This window comes from Oreochromis niloticus, linkage group LG2, assembly GCF_001858045.2.
Source record: "Oreochromis niloticus isolate F11D_XX linkage group LG2, O_niloticus_UMD_NMBU, whole genome shotgun sequence".
Classification (NCBI taxonomy): domain Eukaryota; kingdom Metazoa; phylum Chordata; class Actinopteri; order Cichliformes; family Cichlidae; genus Oreochromis; species Oreochromis niloticus.
In genome coordinates this window covers 10,629,677-10,648,405 of record NC_031966.2, presented here as the reverse complement: position 1 = coordinate 10,648,405, position 18,729 = coordinate 10,629,677, and the positions used below count along the sequence as shown (strand labels likewise).

Genomic DNA, 18,729 nt, shown 5'->3' with positions numbered 1-18,729 from the left:
CCTCTCAGTCAGAATATGAGAAGGCTCACTGATGACTCTTCTGCTCCTTTTTGGAAACGCAACACTTGAAGTATTTTTCAGCTTCTGTTGAAATACTCAGCTAACCGCCGCAAGCTGTACCAACCTTCAACTCTTTATAGTCCTTGCGTTACACCAGCTGAAGTGTTAGATAAACAGAACCTTAGACGTCCATCAGGTCGCTCTAAAGAAACAAACCTCGATGGAATTCATTTTGGTTATTTGTTTCTTACACGTCATCATAATCAAAGGCTTTTAGTGTCAACTCTTTTATGGCACTGCGAAAATTCCTTTGTCCAGTTTAGTTGTTTCAACTCGGCCAAAAAAGCCTGAATAATTTTAACAGCGTATGATCCTGGCTCAGACTCTGTGATGAAGTGTGGTATTTTGGATTGCTTTGTGATCCCAGTTTTTAACACATTAGGCCCAACTTGATCTTCGTGCACATCAGTGAAAAACGGATGATGCAAAGTGGAATCGTTCAATCTCAGAGGCCGAGTATAATGAGCACGGGAAGTCGGTGCTTCCCCCAACCCTTGACCCCAAGTCGTCGGCGGCATCTAATGAGACATTTAATCATTTTGAAATGATTATTTCCAGCAGGAGGCGCACCCAGCTCCAGCAATTTTTTCTACTTTTTTTAACGATCAGATGATCTCAACATTTACAGGCCAACTGTTGCATCAGTTGCACTCAGAGGTCACATTTTTTTCAGCGAGGTTGGAAGAAACGTTTGTGCTAATGATGTGAAGTTCACCCTTTTCACTCAGAGGTTCGTGGCGTTCAGTGGAGCAAGCATGCACTGCATTACTCATTTTTAATGCACACCATTGCTCACTTAATTATCAGACTCTCTACTAGTTATTAAAAACAACTGAGTCGCTAACTGACAAAATATGTGTGCAGTGTACATGGGACCGGACTCAAATAATACATCTTTTGCTTCTGCATTAAATCTCCCCCCTGCCTGTGTCTGACTGTCTGCAGTGGACCTGGCAAGAGAGCAAGTATGAGATTTTTTAAGTGGGAAACATATGAAAACCTGTGCAACTTCCACTTTTTAGATGTGGTGAAAATGGCTTTCAAGGATGCAGGTGATAGATATATATTTTTTTCCAGCTGTAACCACAACTGGTTCCTTCTCATTGTGGAAAATAAAATGTGGTGGAATCGAAGACGTGTTCTGGTATATGCTGTTACGCTTGAACTGAATTCCTTTACTTTGATATTGCTTTTAATCTACGAAGGAGGCGCATCCAAGTATTTCTAAAGATGGATAAATGTGGAGTGTTGGTACCTGGAGGCAGCCTCTCGGGTTGAGAAATTGAAGCAATATGGAAATACCAGAAGCTGCAGTTCCTTGTAAGTCCACTTTATGTCTCACTCCAAAAGTCAATCGACCCCCATTATGTTGAAATTTCCAAATGTACAGCAGAAAGAAGCATGTTTACAGCCTTAGCCTTTACAGCCTTTGCAATAGTCTTTAGATTTAGTGTAAAGTGGTCATGAGCAATAGTTTTCTAGACTTTAAGAAAGAAAAAACATGCAGTGGAACACTACCAGTCATGGATTTGCCTCGCCACAGCGCAGACCTCAACATTATTCAAGCAGTGTGCTATCATCTTGACAGAGAACAGGACAAAAAACACCCAAAAAAAGGCTTTGAATATCCTACTTAAGCACTACTTAAAGAAATTACAAGAAAGTTTAGGCTGTGCTGAAGAATAAAGGTGGTCACTCCAAATATTGACTTTAAAGCTCATTAGAATTGTACAAATTCTTTTTTTGCATTGTGTACTATGTTTCCATGTATGTTCCCACATGCTTCAATACATCTCTGCACTTTTTTCCCATTTTCCTAGCATGTAAATGTAAAGAAATGAGGTGTGGCTCAAGATTTTTGCACACTACTGTGCAGATTTTATTTGTAGAAGCGTGATGATTTTTAAAGTTTCAGTTCATCGTCTTTAATCGTCCCCAGTGTTCTGTATTGGTAGAAAGAGTATGTTACCGTGTAACAGTGACATTTGTACTAGAAATACACATTGCTTTTGAAATACTGAAATATATATTTTTAAAGCTCTGAGCACAGCAAATTTGACAGTTCATTCGCCCCATCTGTGTTTGACTCGCAATCAAAACAGAGGTCGGTAAGAAAAATGTCTCTTGTGATTTAAGGTGAACTTACTCTTTAAATTTCAACTTTATTCGTAAGAAAAGAGATTTGATTACATAACATGAGATCAGACATCTACATTTTTCCACCTGTCATTTCTGCATGCATCATACAAGCTCTGGGAATTTTAGATGAATTTATCACTCCTGAGCTCCAGTCTCAGGCTTTCGGACAAATACTTTCCATCACTTACGGTCTTATAATCGACAGCGCTCAGGAACCGCTTGACACCTGAATCATTCATACGTCCCCATAAATAATAAAACTCTGGCAGCCAGTTAGCAGCACCTGCAACTTGAAACAGTAGTTCGTGAAACACAATCTTTGCCTTGTAAACTAATGTGTTTCACCTGCCTGGGCCACGGCGTCTGGGCTAACCGCCTGCTCGCCATGAGCAGCAGACAGGTAGAGGGAACAAAACCTCTCTTCCTGCTTCTCTCAGCCTCCCTCTCCTGACCTCGCTTCCTCTTCCTCCGATGAATTTTTCACCAGAGCGCTTTGATATGTTGCTGTCTCGTGGGAGCCCGGGTAATGCAAACTGGAAGCATAAGGCGTAATTATTTCTCAAAACTGCACTTCTACCCTAATTAGTTCGCTCCTCAGAAGTGGGCCTTGCATTATTTACACATCAAGGGGACACACAGGGCGGGAGATAAATATTCATTGTTTGTTGACTTTGCCCCGGTCCCTCGGCTCGGGCGCAAGTTGAGTCGAGAGCCGCTGTCATTGTGGTTGTTTATGAGACTTCTGTATTGCCGGTGCCCGGGACATAATCTGTCTTGTTCTTCTGTAATTATCTCCACTCATGCAGACAGACAGACACCAACTCAGAGTGGGTTTAATAAGTGGACAGCATCCTGGCATCCAGGCAGTGTTAAGCGATTGGATTCGTTCTAATTGTGACCTTGCTCAGACTTGCCCTCGCGGTGTCACATTAGTGAACAGCAGAAGCGTATTTTATTCAGTCAGGCTGTGACACTATTCCAGCCATCTCCCCCATCAGGCTTTTTGTTCTGGGTCAGCTTTAATGAACTAAGCTTTTCCCAAAAGGCGTCAGTGGCAGCTGTTATGAAGCACTTCCTGCTTCTGTTGGTTGCAAAGCAGATTTGTGGGACATGTGAAGGCCGCTTTTCCTGTAAATAGCCCAGTATGAATAGACCGCTGTGTTTAAGCCCCCCACCTCTGTGGTCATACGGCCTTGAGGCCTGTTGTCTGCTCTATAAATGCCCACTGGGAAACTCTTGTTACCTCAAAAAAAAAAAAAAAAGTGCTGCACCCATTGTAGACTTTTAACAACTGTTCTTTTCCCATTTCTTTATATCATCTCAGTAACGCTTCGCTGCGTGCGCGTGTGTTACAGTGATGCCTGGCACAAGAATTACCATAATCACTGTCAACATTAATGGAGATCCTATCACTGGAGAATTTAAACACGGCTTTTCCATATTTATAGAAGCAATAAACAGAGAATGCGCAGCAAAATGTCTGTTATGATTCAAAAGCGAGCCATGTTTACTGGCTTTGAAATGCATATTTGGGTTAGTAGATGAGGTGGAAGGGATAGCAGTTTAAGTTGTGGGATGCGAGTGGAAATGTAATATCGCCACGCTAGACGCAGAACATCTGAAACCATAAATGTGCCACTCTCACTGTCTCCAAGGTTTCCACTTTCCCCCTCAGATGGACAGACAGGGTCATGTGACTGCTCATACTGTGCTCCTATACCATAGGTGGTTGAAAGCATTCTAAATTATCGATGGAGTACCGATTGCTTCTTTATCATCTGCGTTAAGCTTTGTCAGTGAGGGTGCTGGCTAAGTGGAGCATAAAAGATCGTCAATTCAAGAGTTCCTTTACTATAAACAAACAACTTGTCCAATCAAAAGCACAACAACAAATGTTCTTGAAGGGGCGTCCGCACATGGAGTATTAGCTGCAAGCCGGGATGGTGGCAGAGGGTTCTCCACGTGTGGTCACAGGACGTTTGTGCTCCACATGGTCTTGTGTGAATGAGCAAAAGCCAAAGGACGCTTTGATTCACTTGAAATCGTATAATTTCTATAAACAACTGATCTAATCATAGGTTTCACTCTTCCCGCTGTCGCATCTGTATTAGATTTAATTTATTAGAACAAGTCTCTCAGTGTGGGGGGGCAAAGTTTTTCCACATGGGGGGTCCGTGGTCTACTGTAATGTGTGTTTATTTTGGTTTGTAAGACTTGAAAGTGAAAATCCCTGCGCTGCAGTTAGTTTGCTCTACTGTTACATTTGCTGCGCGTCTCTGCGGAAAAGAGCCTCAAGTCAATTTGTAAATGATACAGTTTCCATGAGCTCCAGTGACAGTGGGGTATACGAGGTCTACCATAGACCCACAATGCACTTCTCTAGATATGTTGGTTTACAGAAGCTTATCGTGGGTTGGTGTTGCACCTAAAGAAGCACCAACTATCAGTTCTTCACTTTTCATTTATCATCACATTTTTATAGAGCATTCACTCTCGACCAGTTATATAGTTTTGTCTGTTTAAGATGTGACTTGTTCTGTTAGTAGATCAAAATAAATTAACTTTGGATGGGAGGAAAATTCAGGCTTTCTTGTTTGTGAGCTTTCACTGCAAGACTCGCAGCTGATAATTTCACACTTTTTCCTCTCTATACCCTGTGGAGCCAGAAAATGATCAATTTCTCTGCTAGTGCAGCTTCTTCATCTGAAACCCGAGACGACTCAGACGGTTTTTTTTTTCTTTACAGCAGTCTTAACAGCTGTTGCAGACAGACTGTAGCAGGTTGGCGGGACGTTAATGGAAAGTGTGGTGTTTATTCTTCCTCCACAGGTGGAGATCACGCTGCAGGATGTCAACGACAACCCGCCCGTTTTCCCTAATGACATTCTTGACGTGACCATCGAGGAAAACGTTGGAGATGGCTTCAAGATAATGCAGCTAACAGCCACGGATGCAGACGAGGTAATGGCTCGGTGTCTTTGTGCTTTTCTTTGCCCGGTTTCCACTTCACCGCTTTCTGAATAGATATCCTGGGAGCGATTTGAATTAAAAACATGCTTAAATTTTTGTTCCTACAGTGTCAAAACCACTAAAGATTGAAATGGTTTTTTTTAACATCGTTGTCAGTATTAAAATCTTTACGTTGGACCATTTTCATACCAAAATTGCAAATATTCAAGGCAGAAATGAAATGGAAACAGTCTAGACTGCATGTCCCTGATTGATTATGATTGTGAGTTCATTATTATTCTGATAAGGGTAGTATTTATTTTTACAGCAGTTTTTAATTTTATAGTCGCTGTCATTACCAATAAATGTCAGCAAATCGTAACCTGATATATGGAAAATCTCAGCAGTATATTACCTCAGAATTAAATAAAACATTATTGTCAATTATCAAGAAAAAATTTCTGGGTTTTTGCTGTGATTTAAAGACGTTGCCTTTAGCTGTGGGGAATTTTGAGGCACATTTTATTTTTCACTATCATCTATAGATATTGCAGCAATTATTTGATTAAATTTCATAAAAACAGGGAATTGCCTGTTTTAGAGTACAGCATTAGTTGAGTTCAAGCTCAGATGTGCACGTACTCACGACTCCACACAGTGACACAAAGCAGCCAAGACAGTTTGGGAAAGCACCATCCTCGCCTCCCTCAATACTTACGCACTACCACAAAAGCATAAATCACCACTTTATAGCAATTAATGTGCTTTCCCCTAAGACACACACACATTTAGAGTCTGCTCATTTTCCCCCTTAAATGTTGATGTTATCTGAGATGTCTTGAGTCCGCTGGTGTCGCAGAAACATCGATTGATTCTTCGTCCTGTCGTCCTGATAGTCCCTCCGCGGTCCCCGTAGTTCACATTACATCAGCAGTATCACTCTGAATTAGTCAAAGGCTCCATCTTTGGCTGCTTACGGCAGGATACGGACATTAAATCCTGCAGCGAGCAAAAAGCAGGCCCTGCCAGCATCTCAAAGGTCTGCGGTCCCTCACCCAAGCCAAAGGACACAGTTGAAGTGAGTGGAAAGAGTCGGGCCATAGAGGGGCGAGAGATTAGAAAGCAGGAATATGGACTCAGATTTAATGTTAACTTATGAGGCCACACGTTTTTTATTGCACAGCTGTTACCTCGCTCCCATCTCTTTGCTCTGAATGTGAGAAAAGTCATACAAAGTCCCACTTTATGCCATTTCTCTTTTGTCAGATGACTATATTGACTGTAAATCTCGGACCTGGAGGCAGGTCAGTCTTTTCAGTAGGGGGATTTAAGGACGTTATTTGATTATTTTCTTTTTTCAGTTCCAAACTATTCACAGTTTTGATCTTGAAAGGCTTAGCATATGGTATTGAAATCAAACTGCACAGTTGTTCACTTTTTCCACATATCTGAAGTTAAGAAAAGCCTGACCTGTGGTGCTTAGGCTGAAATCGAAGGCTTTTCGGTAATTTGTAGAAAATTAAGAGTTCATTCGTACAAGCACGCATATGCATATGAGCCGTGCTTGAATTACCAACCTAAAGAACTTGAATTGAAGAGAAGTCACATTTCGCTTCCAAGCAGGGATTCAAATGAAAAAAAGAAGTACTTAAAGAGAATGTAGAGGAGCCTTTTTAGGAATTACAGATTCTAGTGATGTTTACTCCAAACTTCAGCGCTGCCATGAATAGGCTGCTAAATAGAAGCCTGTGCTTCATTCCAGCTCTCACTCAGAGCCAGATATGAGGCCAGCCAAGCTTTTGCCCACATCCTTACGCAGGAAACTTAAGTTGCGCTGACACTAAGCGTACGGAACGCATTGGAGCTCTTGTTGAGAAAGCCACATGTGTGAGCCAGCGCAGAGTAGCCAAGAGTGCAAGCTGTTGGCCAGCTGACGGGCTGAATTCAGACATCATAATGATCCCATCCAATTTAACAGTGCTACATGTGGGATTCATGTGTGAGGGTATTAAAATGCTGTTTCTACCCATCCGCTTTTCACTGTGCCCATTTCCACCCCAAAAAAGGAGGAGGGGATTGCAGCGGGGTTGAAAGGAAATCAATATAAAACGCTGCTTCTTTGTGTAATGCAAGTTAGGCCTCTCTGAGAATGTTTCTCACCTCATTTAAAAGAAATATGCAGCCATTTGTTCTTTTGGAGAGACTGTGAGCATTTTATTAGAATTCTGACCTAATGTGGAAAATATGTCACAGGTAAAAAAAAAAAAAGAAAAAACTTTATTAATGAAGAAAAATGCAACAATGGGGGTTTTAGGAGAGATCCCTGGAAGGAAGCACAGGCTCCAAGTGAACAGTAATGCATTCCAGAGGCCTGAAAACCCACAACAAGGAGATTTCTGGCTATTTTGCACACTTGTAGAATGGATTTACACACCAGCAGCGCAGACTGTTGGGTCATCCTTAACTTTCTTTATCTGTAGCTGTTAGTGACAACACAGTGCTTGTTTTCCAAGAGTCTATGTTATGATTGGCTTGCTGTCTTGGTGCTGTTGCATACAGGAAGCTTGCTATCCCCACCAGCGCTGTCTGCTTCGCACCTCTCGCTTCTCATAGGAACTGCGTGCTCCCAAAACCCACTCATCTACTAAATGAGTTTCCTTCTGCCCCTGCCTGGTGCGCTTTGCTCCCTGGAATGCTGCTGTTTAATTGGCCAGCCCTCGTTTTTTTTTTCTTTTCCTCCGAACAACCCTCCGTGTCTTTGGAGAGCCGTAAAGTAGTCAGACTCTTGAGTGGAGGTCAAGAGGGCGAACAGTGTCGGTGTGAGTGTGTTTGAGTGCGTTTAAAGATTTTATGAAAAGAGAAAGACATGGGATTGTTCAGGAGAATCAAACAGTTTAAAAAGAGAATAAAGCTATTTTTAAATGCCTGTGTTTATAGTTTTTGTTGGTATGTGTGTGTGTTGGACTGAAGCCTAGATGGACCCCCATCTCGGCCTCCCCCACCTTCCTTGCTCTGCCTTTGAACCCTATCAGAAAATTAATTGGCAAACCATGGGTGTTGGGTTCCGGACTGCGGCCCAGGTGGCTAATGAGATTGCCAGATCTGGAACCACTGATTGATGACAGCAGGGTCCTTCGATGAGCAGAACCTCACTCCGTCCTCCTCATCTCCCCCATTTTTTATTGGGCCTGGATCTCAGACCAAGTCTGGTAATGCAATGAGAGACGAGGTCAAGAAGACAGAGTTTTTATCTATCATAAAAAACAGGCCATGGGAAAGAGATAAGAGCAAGTAAGAGAAGTTAGCCTTATGATTATATTGACTCTGTGTGTTAAATGTCTGCATTTAGGCACAAAGAATGTGTCTAAATGCAGACAGTTAAAAAAAAAAAGTTAGACAAGGGCAGAGAATATTTTATAGTTTTGTGTGTTTTTCTTCTGTCAGACATGGCCAAACAGTAAAGTCTCCTCTACATTCACTTAAAGGTTTTATCCGTTCAGAGTTCACTGATTTAATGACAGGATCGCTTTAAAGAATCCCACTGTAAAACATTACATTTGCATTTGACTATGTACTATATGTATAAATAGTTTGTTCAATCCCACATGTATTTTAACAGTGAGCTGTTTAAACTGTGATTACCTGTCAAATGTCTTTCAACATCAAAAAGTAAATAACAAGTTTGAGAATTCTTAAATCGATTGAGGGATACAATCAATAAGATGTGGCTCTGTGGTGTAGGGGGGAACACGTTTATCCGGTTTGATTCCAAAAGGAGAGATGGACTCGTGTATTCCTAGTGCCAGTCCCAAGCCCGGATAAATAGGAGGGTTGCCTCAGGGAGTGCATCCGGCATAAAATCTGTGCCAAATTAAGCATGCAGATCCATTCCCTGTGGTTTCCCCTTGAGAAATAAGGGAGCAGCTATTTTCTTACACATGCAATTATATGCATTATAATACTGTAATTGAAACCACTGAGTTAATGAAATAAATAGTTATAAATAAATATTGTTCATATTAACAAATGCAAGTTCACTATCTGTTCAATAGATTTGGAAACGTTAAAAACCAAAACCAAATTCTTTATTTTTACAAAAATATTCATCTGAAGACTGTTTTATTGCCAAAGGTTGAATCTGTAAAACATGTCCAGAAAACAAAAAAATGAGAGACCACGAGGAGCTTTATACCACAACCGCCAACTAACACATCATTCTCCAGCTGATTTTACCATGAAGCACCGCTGCGTACATACAGTTTATTTCAACACAGCTTATTCACTTAGGCAGTAAATGTGTCAATACGCATATAAAAACCAGCTTAATGCAGCACTTCTACCCTATAAGCCTCTCCATTGTTCCAAGGGGATCAAAAAGCATCACACAAACATCAGGCATAGCTGAAAGACTCTCTTTTAGCTTAGCTCTTAACCAACTGTAACCGGAGCCCTCGCTTCGTCTCGCTGAGCAGCAGTAGCTTTTTGATGTTGCTTTTGCTTTTTTGGCAGAAGACACAGAGTGAGACAGTTGTCTGATCTCCTATTGTCCCCAGCACAAATGTAAACGTCAAGCTCTGTCGTCAGCCTCATTCACATAACATAGTGCATTCAGTCCCCGTCTCTGATTCCAAAGCCTCTCGCTATAGTGATCGCATGTGTTATGGCGCTTGTACTTGTCCAATGTAATAGATGATCTATTAGTTGCACTTATAGACGAACACTATACCCCCCAAAAGTTCAAAGAGGAATCTCTCGTGAATATCACCACTCAGCTCTTGTGTTTCTTCGTATTTTTTTCTGTCTAGTTTGACCTTTAATCTTTAAAAAGGCCATTTATGTTCATCAGCTTTTCAAAAATCTTTTATTCCGTGTCATTTATGCTTATAAATGGGTCCTCTGTGTTGTTCAGCAGTGTTGCCTTCGTCCAAGAAAACTTGTTCCTTCTCTCTACACTGCTAGACATTTTCCCTTAACCTAAAATCTTAGTGCTAAAGCAACAACATTAAGGGCCTGATAAGATGGGTGGATTTCTCGTTAGCATGCTCAAAGCTTTTTTGTTTGTGAAGGTCAGTGAGATGTAATCCCTTCAATTCAGTTTTTTCCCACTTGTGCTTTATTTGGTGTCACTATCTTGATCTGTGATCTTATTCATGGCCTTTTTGAAATCACAAGCCTCCACTTTATGGACTGTCTCTGTGGGAAAAGGCCATGTTAGGGGTTTCATTCATGCTAGACAAGTAGATATTTTGTTCTGGAGACATTTCCTAGTAGATAGATTTGGTTTGATGCCTGTAATTGTGATGGTCTTGCTCCTGTATCTGAAGAACTTAAATTTCAACCATGGTTCAGCACAACAAATCAAACTGTTTTTATAAATACTCACTTGCAAGTAATGAGTTTGGGTTTACTTCCTGAAACAAGGAAAAATCATATTGGAGTGAAATAGATGACTCTATCCTAACTTGTTGTTTGGTGTTATCGCATTCTTTTTAACCTCAGGGTCCCAATGCTCTTGTGACGTACACGATCATCAGTGGGGCAGATGACAGCTTCCGTATCGACCCTGAATCCGGGGATCTCATCGCCACCAAGAAACTAGACCGGGAGAGACGTTCAAAATATTCCCTCCTGGTGCGTGCAGACGATGGAAAGCAGTCATCTGACATGACGTTGAACATCACCGTCAAGGACGTGAACGACCACACGCCAAAGTTCTCCCGTGCAACGTACTCATTTGATATCCCTGAAGACATGGTGCCCGGTAAGATTTCTTTAAAAATTCAAGATTGCAAAGGCAGACGAGCAATGTTTGATCTCATGCAAAAGCCCTTCAGACTGGACTTCTCTGTTAAGATCATCAGTTACAAATTATTGGGGGTAAATTCTTTGTAGTATTTTTTTTCCTGTGCATCTTCCTTCAGGGGGAAATCATGAGTTTAATGGGTCAAAGTGACAGTAACTGATATTTGATTTATATGGAAATCTATCAGCAACAAGCAGGATTTACTACAGTACTGACAGTTGTCTGGCCTCGCGTCCTCACTCCTTTCTCCGCTTAACTCTCAAGAAAAAGACGCATAATTTTGGTAATCAAAGATGAATGAGGGTGTCATTTAGAAATGTTTCATGTAAAGCTCTAATAAAACACTTAATGATTAGCTGTGTGCTCAGCCTCAGCTGTAAGCTGAAAACATCAGCAACTGCTTTTAGTCCAAAGCAGAACAGGCCAAAACATTAAAAAATCATCAGTTATTTTAGCAACTGGCGCAGCAATAACTGAGTCACTGGTATTAATAAACCTCCCTCTAACCCCCTGCAGTTATTGTTTTTTTCTAAAGGGCCATAAAGTATAACTTCTCGCCTCTGTGTCACAGGCTCCATCGTGGCAGCAATCCTGGCCAGCGACTCTGACTCAGGGGTGAACGGAGAGGTCACCTACTTGCTGGAGGAAGACGACGAGGACGAGACGTTTCTCCTGAACCCCGTGACGGGATTTTTCAACGTGACACGTCCGCTAGACTATGAAACTCAGCAGTACTATATTCTGACAGCGAAGGCCCAGGATGGTGGGGGCCAGGCCAGCACAGTCAGAGTGTACTTCAATGTGTTGGATGTAAATGACAACGCGCCTATTTTTAACACTACCACGTACAGCACGTCTGTCTCTGAGAGTCTGCCGCCCGGATCCAGTATTATCACTGTGGGAGCCACTGATGCTGATGATGGTATGTATATATAAGAATTTACATAGGATATAATAATGTACTAGCACCTGACTAGTACTTTTGAGCTCATCCAACCACAGGACCAGCATATCAGTCTAAGCAGGTTCACATGAGCACATATGCGTCTGGAGGTGTTGTGATGAGCATTGCAGTATGTTGCCAGCAACATCGTCCAGCATGACTGGTTTGGTAGTGGGTCAGTGAAGGTGCACTTCAGATCTCCACATGCTAGCTACAGTACCCTGACTTTTGTTAGGTTGTAGGACAAAGTCCCAGTGTCAGACATACTGGTGCGGTGGGTTCCTCCTGGTGCAGGATAATATCTGGTGGGCAGAGTATGTAGGCAGTGGTGAAGAATGATGAAGGCATTGATCCCAGTGACTGGCCCTCATGTTCTCCAGGCCTGAATCCAACAGGCACCTGAGGACACATTACTGAGCAACATTATGACAGAACTTGGATAAATATTGGATTTCAATATTTAACCTTGACTTTGGCTGTGATTTTGAGTCCAGGTCTCAAAGGGTTGATGATTTTATTCCCCCTGATTGTTAGTATGTCGTTCAATTCTTAGAAAAAAAATATAAAACGTACATCAATAAAGATTCTTTCGTTTGTCAAATCAAGGTGTGATTTAAGTATTAATTTTACATATATATAGTGTAGTGTATATATAAACACATACGCTGCTCACATCATTGTGTGTAAGCATATTAAATATGACAAATAGGCATCAAATTTTTGTTTAAAAAAAATGGATGAATGTCCTCAGTTTTTTTTCCCACACATCTATTCAAATAAACGAGTGAGTCAGTTTTAATACACTTGTGATACATTTCAATTAACAAATATTCAACTGATTTTAATATCTGCCCTTCTAAAGTAAGCAATGTGGAATTGTCCCATGTTTTGATATATAGTGTTTATAATTATATTTTTTTAAATTTCTCGTAAGCTTAGTTTCATATTAAACATCACCTATCAGACAAAATGAGAAATAAAATACTGCAGCTGTGGCACTGATTTCATTCTATGCAACAGTTCAGATGACTTAAAACTGATATGCCACTAAATATTCTGAACACTGCTATATTTGGAACTATTTGGCATGTGCTGAAGATAAATATGTCAGAAGTTGAGCATTTTTAACTGACTTGAAAAGTCACAGTCGTCAAGTTAAGTCCTGGAAGTATTCCGGTGATGTCAGTGTATTTAAAAACGCTGCTCAGTGGGCATGTTTAAAGCAGTAATGTACTCTCATCGTATAAATCAAGTATGAGCTAGCCTTAGTAGATTAATTTAATAGAGGCCTGTCACTTTGTTATGACAGTTGGTTACACAGAAGCTCTCAAGCCTACATTTTATTTTTCGTTTTTATTTTGAGTCGCACATAATTGATTTGATGAAATACAACATCTTCACCATGTGATTAAGCGGCCGGAGTTATTTCTGCGTTTCAGGTGGTGGGTTTCGTGTCTGTGAAGAAGCGTGTGGTATTTGAACGGCCACCGCTACTCTCCTCTGCTGTAATTATCGCTTCACCCGGGCCTAATGTGGTTATTGTGACCTACATTCCTGGGAAATATGCTGCCTAGTTCTCAACCAAAGTCTGGCTTCTTTCTCCACCGTCCACATAATCTGACCACGTCCTGCTCCCAGATATATAGCTGCCACTCTGCACTGTCAAAACAAAACACCGCCATTGTTAGCGCTTCCTAAGCCCTGACCCCTGACCCCCAGACTTTGGCTCTAGACAGCGTAGCCAAAACTCAGATAGAAGTAGCACTCAAGCTTTTGATAAGAGATTACTTGTATACTGTAAATGCACACAAGAGTGTGGGAAGGTGGCGGCGTTTTCCACATGATAATCCCATTGAGTTGAATTACAGATGCTCAATTTAAGCTTGTTTTAACCCCCACTTCCAGGGTGGTTGTACAGATTAGGCCAGATTTCAAGGTTGGATAGTTTAGTGCATCCATCCATTCATTCACAGACATTGTAGTTATGTCACTTAAAATAAATATTTCAGTTCAGAGGGATTTTCCAAAACTGCACGACCACACTATCCGTTGAGGAAGTGGTTACAGTGGTATTTCTTTTCTGATAGCAATCTGTCATTTTACATGAATAGATTGTCTACTTGGATGATAAGAGAAGCACAGAGCTGTTGCACATGCACAATTTGTGGAAATGGAAGTTGATAATGCCTATAAGTGCCTAATTCAAACACATGGAGAATATCTTACAGTTATGTCTAGAACAATGGATGTCAGTCAGAGTTATCAGTATCTGACCTCCAAAATACCGGCCTTTCTGTTCAAGGGCACATTAAATAATTTCATTTAAACTCAATTTAAAATCTCAGAGTGTAAAGTGAGGTCTTTTAATATGAAAGAAGTGACTGCGTGGAAGACTGTGTTTAAGTATTTTCAATTATCAGAATGTTTTGGTGCAGAAAATCGCTTAACAGATCAATTTCTTTCACCTTCCTGGTATTGTTTTTATCTTCTAAAGACCTGCATCTTGCCATGTTTTTCAGGCCAGAATGCACAGCTCCTCTACAAAATCGCATCTGGGGATCCCCAGGGCCACTTTGTCATCACCAAAGATGGGGTCCTCCAAACTAAGAAGTCTTTGGACAGGGAAACCCAGTCTTTCTATAACCTGGTAGTCACAGTAAATGACCTAGCCCCACCTCCCATTACCCGCTTCACCAGCACTGCCCAAGTGTCGATCATTCTTCTGGATGTCAATGACTGCCCACCGACCTTCACGTCTCAGAAGATGACTTACATCCAGGAGAACACTCCAGTGGACACAGTTGTGTTCACGACCCAAGCCACAGATGCTGACAGTGGGCCCAACAGCTACGTGGAGTACTCCCTCAGAGGTCCGTTCGGTAACAAGTTCAGCATTGGTACAATAGACGGAGATGTCCGGTTGATTGGGGAACTTGATAGGGAGGAGCTTTCCAACTACACACTCACAGTCGTAGCTACAGATAAGGGCGAACCGCCTCTCTCTTCGACAATGGATGTGACTATGGTGGTTTTGGACGTCAACGACAATACCCCGAGCTTCTCGCAGAATATCTATGACATCGAGATCGAGGAGAACATCTTGACGGGGACCGATGTCATCCAGGTGTTTGCTAGCGATGCTGACGAAGGCACCAATGGACAGATACGTTTCTCTATCTCTGGGGGAAACACCAACTCTGATTTCCGGATCGATTCTGTCACGGGGGTCATCTCAGTGGCCAAACAGCTGGACCGAGAGGCGCGTTCATCCTATTCATTGGTGGTCCAAGCTGCAGACCGTGGCAGCAGCCCCAGGGTGGACCGAGCAACAGTCAACATTGTTTTACTGGATGTTAATGACTGCTCACCTGTTTTTGAGCTCTCTCCTTACACTGTCAATGTTCAGGAGAACCTTGAGAACCTACCGAAAAACATTCTGCAGGTTAGTTTTTGGGCTTTATTTATTTTCATATGCCAAGACATTAAGTGAAATTCACAGAAAGGTCTTCCAGGGTTAAAAAAGGTTCTAACAAGCTTAATGCCTCAACCAAATTGGTAGTAGTTAAACTAACTTAATAAGTGCAGGTGTGTGAGTGCTATTAGGGCACTAAACCACTAAATTTGGTGGTCTTATTTTGCTAAATGCTGCAGCAAATACTTGGGTGAAATGATAAAGAAATGATATACAACTATCATTTGTTCTGCTCAATTAGGGCTTTATAGGATTTCAGCGAAATATGAAACTCAGCTAAATTGCATGACAAGACGATTAACATTCTAACCACCCTGATGACTAAATGAGCCATGCATAAAAAATGGACTGGAAATGCAGATTTCCAGTGACAGAGCAAATTGCTCTTTCACTCGTGTACCCAGTGAGGAAATGAGGATACAGTTATGGGCCCAGGCGCAGTGGGTTTAGCCACATAATTTAGCTATACCTAACTGATACATGCACAGGAAAGCCCACAATGCATCTGGGCACACCAGTGAGTAGTTGCAGCAAAGTAAGATTGGCAAATAGTTTTATACTTTAGAAACCATTAAATAGATGTCTGTCTGCAATTCCCACAGCAGCCCACAGTGTGTGACTCTGGTTTTCTTCTTGGTGGATTCCCTTTGAAAGTCTGATTAGACAAAGTGAATAAGTAATGATCTTCCTTCCCTCAGCAATTACCTTCATGGTGCCGCTGAACACCGTGACGGTAATTAAGCCTCAACTGTGAGATTCAGTGAGGTCCGTGGTTATGCCGGGTTACTTGCAGACAGGGTTAAAGTGATGCAGCTTTGTAAATCAAGCTCCATGGGATTAAATAAAGGGAAAATTTAAGTTTGTTAACAGCTTATTTTTGATTTTAAGAATATAAGGCTTAGATCTTGTAAACCCTGTAAACTGGTCTATTTGCTCAACACACTGAAATGTCAAGATTATTTATACAGACGAAGAAACTTTTATCTTCACTGATGGAAGTGCACACACACAAAACCTGTACCTTAACCTAATTTTACAGAACTTACAGAAAGAGATAACTTTTACCATTATCCTGTACAAGTCATATAGGTTGCGAGGAATTATTCATCACCAACCTCATTCAGTTATTTTAGCTGCATATAAATCTCAGTCAACATGTTTTATTGCTTTTCATTCATAAGAAGAAGGTGTTGTATCTTCTTTTAAAACGGACACTGTTTTACTTTAAGTATTTATATTTTACCGTTGTATTTTTCTTTCATTTGCATTCTGATAATGTGCCCAAAGCCTGGAATAAGAAGCTATTTAATAGATTTAATTATGTGGTTAAAATTAACTCGTCTTATAAAGCTGCAAAATTGAAAAGTTAACACATAATAAAACACATAATGAACACATAATAAAAAATTAACAATAATTACAATCTTTTCTTACATAAAAGAAGGAATATCACATTAAAATAAAAATGTTACAAATTTTAAAAAGTGTGTTTACTAAAGTAAAAGAGTATTATCAGTAAAGTTTAGTTCAAAATACTGACTAATGAGGCTCTGTGTGTGTTGTATCATTACTTATAGAGTAAGTTTACTGATCCAAATGCAATTACAGACTTATTTTAAATTCACTGACTGCCATATACTGACTAATCTGTTAGTATATGGCTCATCTTATTCCCCTTCTGCACCTCATGTTTACATATCTTATATAAATCCTACATTTAAGATGTTTCAGCCTGCCCACAGACCACTGTCTCTGCAAGCTGCTTCGCAACCCACCCCATCAATTTCATGTCTGTTTTCTCTTTTCACTGAAGTGGTCTCAATTCTTACTTAGTTCAATTTTATCTAATGTTCTTATGATAGTAGTAACAGCAAATCAAATCTAAAAAATTAATGTAGTAAAAAGCATCATGCAATTTCTCCGCGTAATTGGCTGGAATTTGTATAAAAAACTAACGCAAACTTAAATTACTTTAAAATGATCCATTTTGCACTTTTCACCTTTTGCTTTTTGTATTATTTTTTCTACATTTTTTTCTGTTTATTGTAAATAAACATATTTTTTCATGATTTCCAGGTTATTGCCAGAGACGATGACCAAGGTGCAAACGGTCAGCTAAGCTACATGCTCAGCGGCGGGAATGATGAAGGTGCGTTCACCCTGTCCTCCAGCGGTCAGCTCAGCCTGACCGAGACGCTTGACCGGGAAGTGCAAGAGAAATACATCCTTCTGATCACAGCCACCGACTCAGGTATGACTGCATTAAAGGTTTCGAGCTGCGAAGGCAGCCGATAGCGTCTTGAAATGTTTGGCGCTTTTTAAGCAAAAGATTATTTTATGCAGGCTCAGCCGCCTTATGTTTCAGTATTCCAGAATCAATTGTTTACGTCTGAACTCATTCCACATGTAACGTGTTCAAGTTATCATCCATGATCTGGTTTATCTAGCGAGCACTAAGCATTGCACATGTCCCTATATGGACATTGTTGAATTTAAGCAAAGCGCAGGCAATATTTTGTAATCAGCCTGCAAAACAGCTGAAAAAGAATATTGTCATGAACTAACAGCAATGTCAACAAACAGCATTTTGATTTCATAGTCTGCTCCGAGGTCTTTTTGTGTGGCACAATAACCCAAACAATCTGGAGTTTTTAGCTTGCAAACTAGTGGGTGTTTTTTTTTTTTTTGACCTATTCCACAGAAGTCTTTTCAGCGGGTTCAATTGAATAGCATCCTCTGTTTATTTGGATACAGCGGTAGAGCTTGTTATAGCCAGATAAAAGGTTAACTTGTTATTGCATAGAGGCCAGTTAATGTGCAGTTAAAGGAGTACATGCATATCCCCGTTGCAGCCAAATCACATGGTATCCCAGTTAAATATATGTTTCCCTGAGCTCCTCTGGTGCGGCCGTCATGGTCTCAGGGTGGTTCCGTTTCATTCCTGGATTGACCATGTGACCGTTCATAATGCTGTGTATTTTTGACTTTATGCTGAGACTTTGGTGAGAATTGGCCCGGTGTTGCGTGGAGTATCTTGTTTTGAAAAACACTTAGGCGGTATATTCATTACCTCATCATTTAATCATTGGAATATTAGAATATTCATTATAAAAGTGTCTATAAATCAAGTAAAATCAAGTCCCTGCTAAAACATGTTTTTTTTTGTTTTGTTTTGTTTTGTCAAAGTAAGCTGTTGTGAGATCTGTGCCACATGGACAAAGTTGCCCAACAAAGCGAACATGCTAATTAAGATTTGATCTCGTTTTGTACCCTTCACGCTGCGTCCATATTTAGAGCCCTGACAACAATTCCAAAATATTTTGACAGGACGTCTCAGTATAATGCCGAGGCAGAAAGAGGGAT

At 40.8% G+C, this 18,729-nt stretch overlaps 1 protein-coding gene across 2 annotated transcripts in view; it reads left to right on the top strand.

Annotated features, from left to right (window-relative positions):
* The window catches only part of fat4 (FAT atypical cadherin 4), a 99,497-nt gene that overhangs the window by 45,070 nt on the left and 35,698 nt on the right, over nt 1–18,729 (top strand). For both annotated transcript variants that reach the window (XM_025909968.1, XM_005467210.4), the window contains exons 2-6: nt 5,029–5,160; nt 10,648–10,909; nt 11,523–11,873; nt 14,414–15,336; nt 17,443–17,617. In XM_025909968.1, the coding sequence (XP_025765753.1) occupies nt 5,029–5,160; nt 10,648–10,909; nt 11,523–11,873; nt 14,414–15,336; nt 17,443–17,617 (1,843 nt within the window). The remainder of the gene's footprint in view (nt 1–5,028; nt 5,161–10,647; nt 10,910–11,522; nt 11,874–14,413; nt 15,337–17,442; nt 17,618–18,729) is intronic.